At 46.4% G+C, this 16,744-nt stretch overlaps 1 protein-coding gene across 1 annotated transcript in view; it reads left to right on the top strand.

Moving 5' to 3' along the window:
* Window positions 1–16,744, top strand: part of ADAM19 (ADAM metallopeptidase domain 19) — a 238,525-nt gene that overhangs the window by 145,964 nt on the left and 75,817 nt on the right. Inside the window, exons 14-15 of the mRNA XM_069199648.1 lie at window positions 4,869–5,064; window positions 6,261–6,369. Coding sequence (XP_069055749.1) covers window positions 4,869–5,064; window positions 6,261–6,369 — 305 coding nt within the window. The remainder of the gene's footprint in view (window positions 1–4,868; window positions 5,065–6,260; window positions 6,370–16,744) is intronic.

The following is a 16,744-nucleotide window of genomic DNA, read 5'->3' as shown; positions in this document are numbered from 1 at the left end:
TATACCACCACCACCCTCCTCACCTTCACCTCCACATTCACATGGTGACCTCCTTGACAGCACCCCTCATAATTCCCCCCACTCTTTCCAAGGTGATCAAGGAGCAGGGGACGATAATCTTTCTTTACCACAAGACACAGATACTTGGTAACAATATTATGTAGATCCCTACACAGAATCAGACCCAGATATCTACCTGGCCAGGTCATCTCCACCAGATCCTTTTAGGAGCTCATTGGTAGGGTGGCTTCTTATCACCAGGTGTCCTTAGATACAGAGCCCATTGAGGATGATTTCCTCTTTGAAACTCTCTCTACCACACACAGAGCCACACAATATCTACCCATGCTAAAGGTAATGATGAGGCATGCAGTGGACATTTGTAAAGATCCTACCAGGGCACAAATTATCAGACCGCGTGTAGAGAAGAAATATAAATCATCACTCTCAGACCACGCATTTCCTAATGGTCTCCAATGCTAGAAAAAGAGAAAACTCCCAAGCTGCTAGTGATGCTCTGCCTCCTGACAAGGAGAGCGAGCTGACACAAGTCCTGCTTGAAAGGTGTGACTGTGTCCACTGGGACGAGATGGAGGAGCTCCTCCAGGACCTTCCAGAGGAGCACAGGAAGAGGGATCAAGAGATTGCCAACAGGGCTAGCCTATTTCTAATAATTCTATCTACTGGTCTTTAGTTTCCACTGACACAGCTGCCAGGGGTGTAAATACCAGTTTTCTTTTGTGCCAGCATGAGTGGCTAAGCATTTCCGGAATTAAACCAGAGGTACAGCAAACTATTCTTAATGTACAATTTGACAAGGGGCACCTCTTTGGCCCACAAGTCAATCAGGCGCTGGAAAAAATGAAAAAAAGACAATAAGGTGGCTAAATCCTTGTAGACCCCTGCTACACGTGGCTGCCTTCATCAGCTGTTATATAAATCAATCTCTAAATCCACAGACACCTCGTCCTTTTACCATAAGAGCCAAGCTCACACATCCTCTTATAGAGGCTTTAATAAAGGCCCCCAGAAGGGAAACGAATAGAGGGAGAGGCAAAACATCCCCCCCCAACTGTCTCAAAACAGTGACTCCCTTCACCTTCCTCCTGACTATTTAACACCTGTCGGGGGATGACTTCCAACAATTCTTTCAGACATGGCAAAGCGTAACAACAGATCAATGGGTGTTGGATATTATCCAACATGGTTACTGTCTGGAGCTCCTTTCCACACCTCCGAACATTCCCCCTTGCACTCACAAACTTTCTCCAGAACATATCCCTCTGCTCTATCTTGCCTTCTCCCCACCACACAAAGGCAACCACATATCTAAATCTGGCATCACCAGGTGGATTGTCAAATGTGTCCAAACCTGCAATGTGAAAGCAAAAATACCATTACCTGTTATTCCTAGAGCACACTCCACTCAGAAAAAAGGAACAACCATGGCCTTTTTAGGAAATATTCCCATATGTGACATATGTAAGGAGATAAACGGTCCACACCACACACCTTCACTAAACATTATTGTGTGGATGTTTTTGCAAGCCAGCAAGCTAATGTAAGACAAGCAGTGCTCTGTACACGTTTGCAGACAACTGCAGCAGCCATAGGTTAACTACTGCTTCGGGGGGGCACTGCTTTACAGTCTATGCAGAGCATGTGTATCTCCAGCCACACATGGCATCAAATGGAAAATGTTACTTACCCAGTAAGCAACTGTTTGTGGTATGTAGTGCTGTAGATTTACGTGCGCCCACACTGCTCCAGCGACACCCGTGGCTGTTGCAGTCTTTTCCAGTTATTCATACATTAATTTGCATGGACATCTGCCTTTTGCTCTTTTACTACATTCCATTATTACTGGCTTGAGGGAAAACAATCTAACAATGGAGTCTATGAACATGCGCATTACCAGCAAGAGGAGGAGTCACTACGCCTCAAGACTCGAAAGGTTTTTCATAGAAAAACAACTTGCAACTTTCCAGACCCAACACTAGATGGCAGACGCGTGCAAAGCAAGTGAATATACAGCACTACATGCCACAAACAGATTCTTAATTGGTAAGTAACATGTTCCTTATTCTTTCTAAGCAAAGCAAACTTAAAATACACAAATATTAGAAATTCGTCTGTTATAATTATACGTTAAATTTATAATTTACACAACACCTTTCAGTTTAAATAGCTTATTCTTTAGGTGCAAACAAAAGTTAAACTACAGAAACATTTACATTCTTAAGTTTCTTTAATTTTCAATTTATGTAGCACATTTAAGTTATTATAACTAGTGCACCTCCATGCATAGTATATTCAGTTTGATAACCACACTACATTAAATATAACTTGTGCTGCCTCCATGCACTGCTTATACCTTGTTATATTAGTAATGCCATCTAAAACATTATATTTATAAGTTATGACACCGCAACACAGTGCATGGTAGAGTCACGAGTTAAAGTTAATGTAATGTGGCTACACTTCCCCCGAATATGCAAAGCAAGAGCTTGCGGTTGAGCTTTCTCACACCTAGCTCCTAAAGCCTAGAACAACCTTCCCCTGCACATCAGAGGTGACTCCTCAGTCCTTGAATTCCTCAAGAAACTGAAGACTTGGCTGTTTACTTAGAACTCAAACCTTACCAATGCAACCCCCTTTCCAGCGCCAGAATACACTACTGGGTGAGTCGTGATATACCATACCATACATGGGCATTCAATCAGCCCTCTTCATCCACTGATCTTTTCAAGTGTCGTTCACATTTTGCTTCTGCCAATGGGCCAGCCCAATTCAGCGATGAGATCTCTTTTTTTCTTATACTCTATTACTTTTGTGCATTTTACAAACAAACCAAATATGAAATTCTTGAACAATAAGTTGATGATTAATAATTAGCAGATCTATGTATGTTGGGGTTAAAACTTCTTGGACCAAATGTTTTGATTTGAGGCACCCCTTACTGAGCAACTCGATTTACCTCACTTATTGTTGTCATTATTTGGAAAGGGTTCCACCAGTCACCCAGTTTTATGATGGTTACGCTGACACGCCTGTGCCTTGTAAATTGTTTTTTCCATATATGAACATATATCCATGCCCCTGAACTATCCATCTTTATAAGGTCCTCTTTTTGACCTCCAGTATTCTACTGTGCCCCTTTTAGCCAAAAATGCCGGCATAGCTATAAGCATCCCTTCGGCCTGTGCCCCCCTCCCCCCCGACTTGCCCTAAACATCCAGCAGCATTCATTTAGGTTAAAGGTATATTGCTAAAAGTGGTGCAAGGGCGTTTCTGATGTGCTGCCAGTACGTTTTCATAATGGGGTATTTCCAAGTCATAAGAAGAAAATACTCTTCGATGTGGTTACATCTGTAACAGTCAGTAGACTGGGTCCCTTCCATATTTTTGAGCTACACCAGGGTGTAATAGATTTTGCATAAATGAGTTGAATCAACTACAATCTGGCCGATTTTGTCAAAGTTTGTGGGACCATCAGTGCCTCCCTCCAACCTGCTTCACAAATTACCCTAGGTTTTCTACCCATTCATCCCTCAGATACCACAGGGTATTAAAGGAGTTGCATATAGTGTTTTAGAGTCTCTCTTCACTGAGAGAGATCACATTTTGCTTGTGCATGTGTGCATATTGGCCTTAAAAAGTAGGTCACCTCTGTCCAAAGGGCTGGTGGGCCAATCTCAGCTTTCATTTCGGGTGTTTTATTTATTTTTGTGATGGATATCTTTTTGTGCATTTATTTCTGCAAGTATATGCAGCCAACCTTAGATAGTGGCATTTTCACTTTTCATTACTTTTAAAGTTTTAATGCCTATTGAATATTTTGAAAACAAAAAACTTCACATGAGTAAAACTTGTGCCGATTTCTTCCATGCTGTACCTTTTCCTTGTGTGTAAGGAAGCGTGCATTGCTTCTATCTATGGTCTACCTGATCTAAGTGTGATGGCATCTTTCACTGCTGTTATCTATGTGATAAAGGTTGGGGGAGCCAACAAATTAACATGAAGAGCTGGGCCTCAGCTGAGTGAAGTGCCTAGCTTGACTTTAAGAGCCTGTTCATGAGCTGAGCCACGAAAATGTTTGGGATGCAATTCATGCAGCAAATATCATGCAAAAATGTGATGATCTGTTTTCAGAAATCAAAAAAAGTATGTTTCCTTAACATGCAGAAGTGTTCACCATACTACGTCAGATGATATCATGCAATTGAAAGGTATTTATTTAAAGTGACCGTTTAAACATAGCTTGAACTTAGAAACACTCATGTCCACTGCTGACAGTTCGATTAGTGAACTAGGCAACACAGTTGAGTGCATCCTGTAGGCAGCCTAGGTTATTACTGTATATGGAGCAACATTATAGTCTGTTGAATCAAACACAAGAGAACTATTTGCCTAGGATCCCAGTTTAGTCAAATGTGGAAGCCGGGATTGATCCCAGGTTTTCTGGTTTCACATTGAGCAGTTCAGCCACTGGGTGATTATATCTTTCTTGCTCTGTTGTACATAAGAGGTTACTGCTTTGTCTTAAAATCATGGCACTTGAAGTTTGAACATTGATGATAGGCAGAAGCCACATGAAATCTCGGCTCTTTTTTTTACTTGAAGGTCCAAGAGAATGTTGAACTGAGACACACATCTGGCTTGAGGCTTCTTAAGGACTTAAAACTTAAGGAGGCCACCCTGCAAAGAACCTGTAGGGGGCCCTCTCCCACCTGGACCCAGTCAGGGTCCTGCCGCCCATGCACAGTGTACTGCGGGGGCTGTGAGGACCTTTGTTACACCACTGGTACCAGTTACTACACACAAGCCAAAACTATTGACTTTATCAATGTTTCTATTTTCTTTTCTAGCTTCGGCCCCCTGGAACAATGTGCAGGAAGGAGTCCAGACCCTGTGACCTCCCGGAGTATTGTACTGGCAAGTCTGCCTTCTGCCCCCCCAACTCCTACCAACTAGATGGCACTGCCTGCCAGGAAGGCCGAGCCTACTGTTACAGTGGCATGTGTTTGACACATCAACACCAGTGCACACAACTGTGGGGACCAGGTAAAAATATCATATGTAACCCTGAAACTTCATATGCACAGAAGGCATTATTCAAGAGGCTAGGTCTCCCTCATAACAATTAGTGATGTTTTTAGATAAGGCCAGACCGGAATGCCTAGCCACCATTAAGCCATGTGGTAGGAGACTGACAAATTCATGCCCTTTCTGATGGCCGTCATTCTGTGGCCTAGGCTAAGACAGGCTTGAAAATAACTTTGGAGTCCCACAAGCCCTCTTCAAGAGGTCAAAGACCCTTCATCTTAGCTTCTGAGATGATGAAGACAGGCAGAAACCGATTCCTGGTCCTCGTCCTATAATAGTCCTATGAACTCAGTGCTCCTGGCTTTGTTCGCTAAAGATCTAAGAACCTCTGGCCCTCAGTGATAGTCCATGATACTGTTAGGTGTTTCAGACCCCAACAACATTTATGGAGAGGCATAGGACCTCTGACTGCGAGCCGGCTTTCACAGACTGATGTATTAAATCCTCCTTGCCCCCAGTGATGGGTATACCTAGGCTGTAATGTTCTGTGACACCGCTTCTTACAACCAGTCTACTTGGCACATACCCGTCCCTTTAATAAGGACCTTCTTGAACCCTAGTACAGAGCTTATTTTTGTACTGTGTGTAAACCTGCTCTGTCTCTGAACTTGAGACACTCTAAGGATACTAGGACACTCCAAATCTTAAAGCCCTCTGGCACGCCTTGTGCGGTAATAGTCTGCGCTATATTAAAACCCTCAGATAAAATTAATAATTAAATTGTGATACACTTATTCTGTTTCGGCTAATAATATACTGACTGAAAGATAAGATCACTGATACTCCAATCAAAAAGGGATACCTTTTCAAGCTCCTGGACAGACAATGTAATGCAATGCAGGGCCAGGGGTTTACAGCAGACTAGACCGCAGAAAAAGACTGGTACGATGAAAGACCCACACAGGACGAAACAACTCACCATGGAGGTGGACACATAAAGAGACATTGCACAATGAATATAAGACAGGAAAAGCCCTTTGAAATTCATACGGATATTAGTGTCGATTGACATAGAAAGAGGCTCTTGGCATAGAGGTTGAGACAATAGGTTTCAGTGAGGCTGGAAACAAAAGCTAGTGCAAGACACATGTAGGACTGAAGGAAGGTATAAGTAATAAGAAAGCCACATCTAAACTACTGTTACTTTCACGTAGGAGCAAGACCTGCCCCTGACATCTGCTTCCAGAAGGTCAACGCCGCTGGAGATACATATGGAAACTGTGGCAAAGACGTCAACGGGCGATACAGGATGTGTGCTTCAATGTGAGTGATTTTTCATAGCAATCCAAAATTTATTCGTAGTTCCCTATAATAGAAGTGAATGTCTTGAATGTTGGTAATTACTTCATAAGTGCTTACATCAGGAGTAATTACATTGGGAGTACATTGCATTTTAATGCGTCAGGAGTGCCTTACAATGCAGGAAAGTTTATTAATTGTCACTTTCAGATCTATCTATCGATCTATCTATCGATCTATCTTTCTATTGCTCCCCTTTAATACTGTCGTTCCTGAACCCTACAAGCCATTTACTACCTCTTTATGCTACCCATCCTAAAATATCTTACTATCCTCGATACTACCCATTCCCGAGCCCTGAAAACCCTTACTACTCTTTAGCGCTACCCTTCCCTGAACCCTAAAAACCCTTACAACTCCTTAATGCTACCCTTCCTGGAACCCTAAATACATAAGCCTGATAAGCCCTTACTACTTCTTAATGAAACCCTTTCCAGAACCCTAAAAACACTTGCTATTACTTAACAGTACCCTTCCCTGAACCCTAAAAACCTATACTACTCTTTAAAATATCCTTCCTTGAACTGAACCCTAAAAAAAACCTTTACTAACCTTTAACGCTGCCCTATCCCAAAACATGAAAACCTCTTAGTACCCTTTAACACTATCCTTCCCTGAACCAACTAGCCCTTAATGCTTAGCATTTAAACTTTAAACCATAGACCTATGCATTATATTTGTTTTTAAAATATTCCATTAAATTCATATTTAGAATTAATTTTCATATTGTACCTATATGTACTTAAAATATTAACTAACTTAATTACTAAACTTAAAATGTTAATTTTCAAATTAATTGCATTTTCATTAACGTAACATATATGTATATATCACACACAATAACACAAACATATGCAAATATAGAAATAGCTAAATAAGTAACTGACCTGCGAAGTAAAAGACTGAAAACGTACCTGCGATGTAAAGACTCACATGGATCTCCTGCGCCGTAGTGACCCCGATGTTAAGATTGCGAATATGAGGTCACTTGCAGAGAATCTCTGTATCAAGTGCATCCAGGAACAGCAGGTACCTGTAGCGTCGCGCTCAGCGGCTTGCGCGCGGCTACCAAATAATCACTCGGAGCCTGGTGTGCTTAGAACACCTTTATTTCCATAGTTTACGAACTCCGTTACTTACTGCCCCTTTCCCGCTCTTCTTCCCCTTTTTATGCCCTCCCCTCCCGTCATGGTGCAACCCACCTTGCACCTGTTTCGGAGGGGTCGGGCTCCAGACACCCCTCTCTCGTTTCCTTCTTTGGTGCTGACCGCTTCCGCGGTCAACACTACATCCCTCCCCAACAGGGAGAAGGGTGGAGGTGGAACAACTTCAAACAAAACTAACTTGGTTATATGAAACAGCTCATTGTTCAACAAACATTATATACGTGAGGCTTACGTCTGAGCAGCATGCTAGAGGGATCAGTCACATGCGAAATCCGCATACCGCCGTGATGGACCAGGGTTGTGTCGTAGTGAGTATCTCTCTGCTCCGGACCGCCCTGATGTTTGTGCTCCTTCTCTGCTTGGTCCAGACGTTCCTGCCTCTGTCGCCTGTGCTTGCCCTTGTTCCATTGGTGGTCGGTCTCTTGGCTGCTCCTGACAGTGTCCCGGCTCTTCTGGTGTGATGCTCCAGTCATTGGGTTCTGTGTCCGACTCGGCTCTTGTCTCCGCGTAGCTCCTGCCCTCTCTGCTCGATGTTTGTGGGGTCAGCCGCTTGAAGAATGCTACGTTCCTGGTTACTTTTTCTTGCCCCCTCTAGGCTGTCACCATCGTGCCTTTTACGGCAGTCACCGTCCATGGCTTGACTTCGAAAGGTAGTCGGAATTTGCTACCCGGGTGTCGGTCTTTTACTAGCACCGTGTCTCCCACTTGCATCCTTGTCTGCCTGGCTCCCCTTTTTCGGGAGGCGTACATGTTTGCAGCACTCCTCCTGGTTGTTGACTTGCTGGGTGGTGGTGAACTCACTGCCCAGGACGGATGGGGCGGGATGGCGTCGATTACCGTCCTGCCGAAACAGAGTTGGCTGGGCGTGACTCCTGTGGTGGCATGTGGTGTCACTCTGTACTCCCTTAGGAATACATATATTGCTCTCTCTATGTCTCTTGCTTCCGCCACCGCTATGCGGATGACTTTGTTGAGGGTCCTCACGAACCTCTCCACCTCGCCATTTGCTTGTGGCCACCGGGGGGCGATGCGTCTGTGTTTCGTGTTCGTGGACTCTAGGAACTGTTCCCACTCGTGGCTGTTGAACGGGGGTCCATTGTCTGTGCGGATTTCGCCAAAGAAACCGTGAGTAGCCATGAGCTTCTCCACCTTCGGAACGACTGCTTGTGCTGATGTGGGCTTCACTACTTCCACTTCTGGATACCGCGAAAAGTCGTCTATCATGATAAGCATGTGCGACCCGTCTGGTAGGTGCCCAAAATCTGCACTCATTCTCTGCCATGGCGCCGTCTGGTCTTGCTCCGTTATGACGGGTGCGGGGGGGGTTGCCACTGGCTTGGCAGGCCATGCACCTTTGGATTGTGTCTTCCACTAGTCTGTCCAGGCCTGGGAACCAGACTTTGTTCCTGATGCGGGCTTTGGATTTGACAACCCCTTGATGCGCTTCGTGTGCTAAAGACACTACTCTGTTGGTGAGACTAGCTGGTATTACAAGACGGAGTCCCCTGAGTAGGCAGCCTTCCTCGCTTACTGACAGCTCTTGGCGTACGTTGAATAGTGCGTGCAGGCAAGCTTGGGCCTGCTGCGTGCGAAATGAGTCCGGCCTTTGGAGAGGTCTCCATTCTCCTGTGCGGGTCGCTGCTATGGCTAGCTGCAAACACTCATCCAGTTTGGTTGCTTCCACTACTTCACTGAGCGGTATGGGTGCCGGCCGTGCTCTGTCTATTATTTGTCTCACATATTCTTCTGTGTCTTTGGCTTCCTCGATTTCTTTTGAAGTGGCTGGTTGTGCATGTCTGGAGAGGAAGTCCGCTGGATTCTTTGTGCCGGGTTGATATGTGAGCGTGAAATCGTATTCTTGTAACTGCAGGATCCACATCTCAATTCTTGGGGGTGGTTTGGATGATGACCGTTTGAACAAAGGTAGTAGTGGTTTGTGGTCTGTCACTACTGAGAATGAGTTGCCATAAAGGTACAGGTGGAAATGTCGGCATCCCCAGTGGATGGCGATGGCTTCTCTTTCGATTTGGGAGTACCTTTGCTACGTGGGTGTGAGCGTACAGCTTGCAAAAGCAATGGGGGCCCATTCGCTGCAGTCTTGTTTTTGCCCCAGTACTGCCCCTAGCCCTGTGGGGCTTGCGTCTACCACAAGTTGCGATTGTCTCCGGTGGTCGAAAAACAATAGGGTGGTGTCTGCTGAGAGTGCCTCTTTGGTGGCCTGGAACGCGGTCTCCTGCTCTTTCTCCCATACCCATGGTTGGCCGGATTGTGTGAGTTTTCTTAAGGGTCCCGTGATGTCGGCCAAATTCTTCATAAATCTCCCGCAATATGTGACCATTCCCAGGAAACTCCTTATTCCTGTGACTGTTGTTGGTGCTGTGGCGTCCTGGATGTCCTTGACCTTCTGTGGATCCGGTCCGACTCCTTGTTTCGAGAATCTGTATCCGAAAAAGGAGATTTCTTCATTGAGGAAATCGCATTTGTCTCTGTGGAGTGTTAGACCTTTTGTTTGTAGTCTTGTGAAGACAGCCCGCAGTCGTTTCATGTGTGTTTCGATGGTCGGGGCGTGAACTAAGATGTCGTCGCTGACGTTCAGCACTCCTGGGAGTCCATGTAGGACTTCTTTGATTACCTGCTGGAAGATTTCTGTGGCGCTGGATATGCCGAAATGTAGTCTTTTGTAGCGCCATAGGCCGTTGTGCGTGGAGAAAGTGGTGATGGGCCTCGATTCGGGGTGCAACATGATCTGGTGGTATCCTGATCGGAGGTCCATCTTAGAGAACCAACAGGACCCTGACAATTCGCTCAGGATATCGTCGATTGTCGGGGTTAGGTGGCGCTCTCTCTTTATTGCTAGGTTGGGCATTCGCATGTCCACACAAATCCTGAAAGCGTCCGGTTGTTTGGGCTTCTTTGCGACCACGATTGGGGATACCCACGGTGTGGGCCCTGTGACTCTTTCGATGATTCCTGCTTGCTCCTGCATGTGGAGTTCGAGTTCTACTCTGGGTCGGAGGTGAAAAGCGACGCGGCGGTGTCTGAGCGCCGTTGGGGTGACCAACTCGTCTATGTGAAGTCGGAGCAGGGGCCCTCTTAGGCACCCGATGCCATTAAAAAGGGCTTTGAACTCTTGTGTGAGCTGGAGTAACGCATGTGCTTGTATGCTGAAAGCAAAGTGTACTAGTTCGAGGTCTTGGGCCGTTTGGCAGCCTAGCAGGAATCCTGTGCCGTCCTTGGATACATATATTTTCGTGGGTTTTGCGGTGTCTTCATGGGTGACCTCAGTGGTGAAAGTCCCTGCTATTTCTAGGGGTCGGCTGTGCCCGAAAGCAAACACCTGAACGTTTGTGGGTCTTAGCGGTGGAAGTGGCTTAGGTAGGGTGGCATACACATCTGTGGCCATTAAGTTTATTGATGCTCCTGTGTCTACCAGCGCTGATACTTGTGTGCCTTGGATTTTGTCTTTGCACGTGGGTAGCCGGCGGCCTTTGATGGTATGTATGATGTGCACCACGTGAGATTCATTGTCCGTGTCGCTCTCTGACTCTGGGTCCCAAGTGGTGTCCACCATTTTAATCGTTTTCCTAGGGGCTGTGGTTGGCTGTTTTGGTGTTGACCTGCACACTTTCGCGAAGTGGTTCATTTTTCTGCAAGCACTGCACATCTTGCCCCACGCTGGGCAGATCGTTGGGTGTGGTGCTGGGCCTCCGCACCATTTGCACACTCTGCCTTTGGGTCTACTTTTGAACGTTTCTTTGTGTCGCGTGGCCTCCTTTGTTACCGCATTTGCTGATTCGGCCTTCGGTTGGGCTGTGGGGGCTTGTTCCATATGCGCTGCGCGAGCCCGCGCTAGCTCTTGCGACCGCCCTAGCGTGAGTATGTCCTTCATTGCCATATTTGGCTGCTGCAGTATGCGTTCTCTAAGTTTTGATGACGAGCATCCTTGGATGAACTGTGCCCTGACCTCGTCTTCCTCGTCGGGCAGTGTGCAGGTGCTTGCTAGTTCCTTGAGTCTGGTGTAAAACACATCAACCGACTCGTCAGTTATCTGTCGGGCCTGGCGCTGGAGGAACCTTTCATAGTCTGCGTTTGCATACGGTTCAAAGTGTGCTGTGATTGCCGCTTTTAGGGTGTCGTATGTGCGAGGTCTGGCTTCCGTGACAGTCTTGAAGATTTTGTGTATGTCCGCTCCTCCTATGTGGAGAAGGAGTGGTCTTTTCCTTTCTGCCTGTATGCCTAGAGCTTCAAAGTATGTTTCTAGGCGCTCCACCCAGACTTTCCATTTTGCTGCTTGGGTGGGGGGGGGGCACCTGTGACTTGGAAGGGCTCTAGGGGCGGTATTCCGGCCATATTTGCTTTAGCAATGTCGCAGGGATTGTTTTGCGCCTTCTGTTTCCTCTATTTATTTGCTTTACGAGTGTCTTTTTTTTTTTTTTTTTGTGCACAGCTTGTGGAAAACTAAAACTCAGTACCTTAACTCTTCTTAGTTTTTTTTTTCTATTCCCTTTCCTTCTTTCTTTTTGGTTTTATTTAAAATTCCCATGCAGAGTGGCGCAGCGGGCGTCTGGGGTCTTGGTGCTGCTGGTGGGGCTCACGGGGCACATGTGCGGTGGTCAGGGTTGCAGATCTGCGCAGCGGAGCGCTCGAGAGTTAAGTTTTGCCTCAGGCGTCTCACCTGACGTGCTTCGCTGTACTTCCTCGAGGCCTGCCGATGGGCGTCTCCCTCAGCAGGTGTGCGGTCCTCTGGCTGCAGGGCGATACCTCCTTTGGTCGGCTGCCCATGTTGGAGCAGGATCGCTGCAGACGCTGCGCTGACACGCCTGTGTCTTTTCCTGACAGCCTCACAGGACGATGGGGTTCAGCCAAGTGCGTCCGTCTACCGTGGTAAGCGCTGGCAGCGATCCTTTTCGTTGTTTTTTCTGTTTTTTGTTATTTTAAACTGGATGCAGGCAAGGTTTTCCAGTGCCGTGGCACGCGGGGATCTTCGTTCCTCGTCGCCAAATGTAGCGTCGCGCTCAGCGGCTTGCGCACAGCTACCAAATAATCACTCTGAGCCTGGTGTGCTTAGAACACCTTTATTTCCATTGTTTACGAACTCTGTTACTTACTGCCCCTTTCCCGCTCTTCTTCCCCTTTTTATGCCCTCCCCTCCCGTCATGGTGCAACCCACCTTGCACCTGTTTCGGAGGGGTTGGGCTCCAGACTCCCCTCTCTCGTTTCCTTCTTTGGTGTTGACCGCTTCCGCTGTCAACACTACAGTACCTAGGGTATGCACCGTCTGCAGTGCTTAATTTGAGCCGGTGGCTGCCAGTTACGGGGACCGGAACATATTTTTCCGCATTAGGCATCTACAAGAGATGGAAATGGAAAAGCACACAAAGCGAAAGACTGAAGAAGAGAAAGACAGAAAAACTGTGACAAAAGGAGAAAGTAAAAACCTGCAAGAGTGGGATAAAGGGGAAGGAAGTGTGACGAGACGAAAGCGGCATGAGATGTCTTCAGAACTATGCAGCGTTCACATTCGGCGCAGCGGCATTCAGTTACGCTTGCTGTGGACTCTTGAGCACAGATTTGGGCACTCATTCCTTTTTTAAAGTTAGGCACCAAGTCCATCTGCAGCCTAACTTGCGAGGAACAATATCACATACTTCACTGTTGCCATTGCCTCAGTTTACCTGCACTAATCAGTGTGATTAATTACTTGAGAGAAAGTGTCGCCTGCTGTGTGAGATGTCCCATGTCTCAGCCCTCATACACACAGTCCGGGTAGTGCCCTCACAAATACCGTTCACTAACACATGCGTGCGTGCCTGAACAGCGTTTAAGTACGTCTCACTGTGTGTATTGGAAGACCCCTATGACATGCACTTGTAATCAACAATGCCCTTTTGTTTTTTTCACTGCTGGGTGTTGTTTGAGGCTGGAGAGCCGAAATAGTTCTCAAAAAGCACGATTGTAGGTATGAAGAATTGTTGAAGTACCAGCTATTTTTCAAGGGTCATGGTATTCTATTCGTGGGTCCTACATGAATGTCTTCCAATTTGGAGAATGTTGATATTTGCATACTTGCTTGGCATCTGCATTACCGGAAACGTCTCTAGACATCCCCGCAGGAAGCAGGAGTTTGTCCCGAACCTGTAAGGTGTTTCCTTGGCTCTCATTACCGACTTTTTAGGGTCGAGCCTGCGTTGCAGGCGCTCGCCCATGCGTATCGCAGCGAGACGCTTTAGTTATTAGAAAAGGGCTCGGAGCCCTGTCGACATCACGTCAGTGTTTTTTATTGGTTCATGGGCTTGCCTATTAAAATCCGCTTTCATTAGTCGAAGGCATGCACATGTCATGCCTTTTCCGGTGTCTACCCCTCCTCGAGCGCATCGACCAATTACAGAAAACATGCGAGGCTCGCTGTTTTCCGTCTGGCTCGTGGACTACTTTTTCTCTATTATACTAGCGCGATTTCGCTTGGCAGAAGTCGAGCGCTTTACACAGTTAATTGCACTTTTTCGGTTACGTACATAAATACTCTTTTGCTGATAGGTGAAAAGTCGGGTTAGGAGTTTACAGCGCTATCAGCTCTAACATGAGCAATCGCGAGACCCGTTGCATTGCAAATGCTTGTTGAGTTTGCAATCATGAACTCCTTATCGACATGAAAAACTATGCTTGCTTGCAATCTTCATTAAATGATGTTTCTGTCCTGATTTGATAACGTAATGTTACTTTATTTTAAGAGTAGCTTCATGTGAAGTTGTAGGGTAAGGTCACATGGAAACGCTCCCACCTCTTGAAGTGGAATGGGGGATGGGGAGTGGGCTCTTAGCCCTATACCCCGGGCTTTTTGTACGGGGGGCTTGGTCCAGGAACTAAGGGAGCAGGTGTCGGTGGGCACATGTAAGGGGCGGGGTTTAGCTAATAAAGAGGTCCATACTTGATAACGACCCTTAGTGTTGGGAAGGAATTTGCAACACGTTAGTCAGAGGGTGAAGTTTTCCCCTCCCATATACCCCTAGCAGTAGGGTAGGGTTGCCAGTACATTTTTTACATATAAGCCTTGAGGCCGAGGTGGCTGGTTTTGGTGGGACAGGTGTATGTTTGAGTTATTGATATGTTGCCATCACTGTTGAGCAGGTGCTTGGTTACTGTAGTTAGTTGAACAGGTTTGAAGTAAATGCAAGGGAAATTGGGCAGGTTCAGACCTGGTTGAGGAATGCAGGTGGGTTTTGGGGGAGGGGGAGTTGGAAAAGGCAAGAGGAAGGAGTGTGTTTGGCACTGGGAATGTGTGGGGTTCCTTATGGAGTGGGTAGGTGGATGGTTACTTGTTACAATGTCTAGTGATGTTGGGTTTAAATAGTTTGCATGGCTACATACCAGGGTTTTGCATAACTTAGCAGCTACAGCCGCTGCATATTTCGGGGGGAAGATGGGGAAACACATAAAATAAAAAATAAAAACACTTACTGTTTCCATTGCACTGCCCGTCTCCCGCCACCTCGCTCCTCTTGTGGTGTCCCAGCATTTGCTGGGACACCAGCACAGGCTCCCCAGAAATCCTGGCACTGCTTACATTCTAAATATAGCATGAAAGCAGCGTCCAGATTGGTCTGAGTGACTCTGACTGCCGCTTAGACACAAGCATGGGGTCTGTGCTGTTTCTCCAGCCCGGGTGTGTATACAGCCGGGTTGGAGAAACTTAAGTGCGCATGTGTGTTTGGCCAGCCTCTGATGTCTGGCCAAACACATACACGCACTTAGTGCACTCTCCTCTCCTCCCCCTCCCACCTCCTGTGGCCCAGTCCCGCCCCTCCCTGTACATGCTGCTGGCTGAGCTAGCAGATGAGAAAGGATGAAAAATAAAACAATAGCAATCTATTGTTTTATTTTTCATCTGCTGGCTCAGCCAGGGGGGGCAATGCCCCTCTGCCACTGTGGACGAGCCACCCTCTGTTACTTAGTTTTGCAACTGTCTCATTAAAGCGGCCTTTTCCACACACAGTGATGGCTCATGTGGTTTCAAAGTGTTGTCTCTCTCTAAGTGTAATTTACTTTTTTTGCTGTGATGAGACGCTAGGAGGGAATACCAATAGTCTGCGGTTTTTCATCTGTTGTTTTTTGTGAGGGTGGATGAGCACTTCTATTGTGTTGGGGAACAGAGCAGGGTAATACCTGCTGCCCATATTGTATCTTTTTAGTTTTATAGTGGAAAAGCAGGATATGTCCCTACTGACCTTCAAGTATGTGTTCATTCTTCTCTGCTGCACCTGTTTTGGAGGTTCAGCCCAGTTAGTCATGCCTGTGACTGGCACACTGATACATATTCTACTTCTTTTTACTGTCTAAAAAATCTATCCTGGCCAAAACCTGGGTGGTAATTATAGAAGGGATATTCGGCATGAGGTCAGAAAAGTCATTCTACATACGGAAGCCCATCCAAAATCAAACAGCCCCTCCAAGGACATGTGCACTGGTGAGTGCTAGCCAAAAAGGGTTCATCCCTGGGCAGAAATGGTGGTGGCTCCACCTTTGGGAATACCACCAACCCCTGAAATATAGAAGAGGCAAGGATTCCAAGGGGTGGACAGTCTTCCAACTCATTTGACAATTTCTGGCAAATTTCCCATTACCACATACCTCTAAATGAGGCGTTCACTTTTTCACACTTTCTAAATAAGCATACTATGTCCAAAACGGGCTTTCGTACCTCTGCATTCTCCTAGCAGGATGCTTTGGTGGATATTGGGTAGGCTAGAGCCTTGTTGCAGTCTCCCCTTCTTTCGCTAATTCTCTACAGAATCAACAGGCCCGGCACACAAAGCTCATGGTCATTTTTTCAGTCCACTGAGATTGCTTTTCCAAGTAGTTATTGGAGGGTCAAAGTGGCCTTTAGTGGTTCTCCACTGACTGTCGGACCATGTCTCACAAAAAAGTTTATTGCTTGGAAGTGCTTGGGTGATAGCCGTAGTTCTACTTAAATGCATTTTCAGAAATCTTCAGGAATGCATTTAGGGAACTCAGTCCACATTAGTATATCTATGGGACACTGGTCGCAGATAGTATAGGGAGTTCTAGAACTAATCGTAGCCCAGATCAGGGCCAGGAAAGAGGGCACACAGCTATTTACTTTGGGGCTTTTATGTGCTCCTGCTTTTCAATTGATAAGACTACCCAGCCATGTA

This window comes from Pleurodeles waltl, chromosome 7 (assembly GCF_031143425.1).
Source record: "Pleurodeles waltl isolate 20211129_DDA chromosome 7, aPleWal1.hap1.20221129, whole genome shotgun sequence".
Lineage (NCBI taxonomy): Eukaryota > Metazoa > Chordata > Amphibia > Caudata > Salamandridae > Pleurodeles > Pleurodeles waltl.
This window is presented reverse-complemented; position numbering and strand designations above follow the sequence as displayed.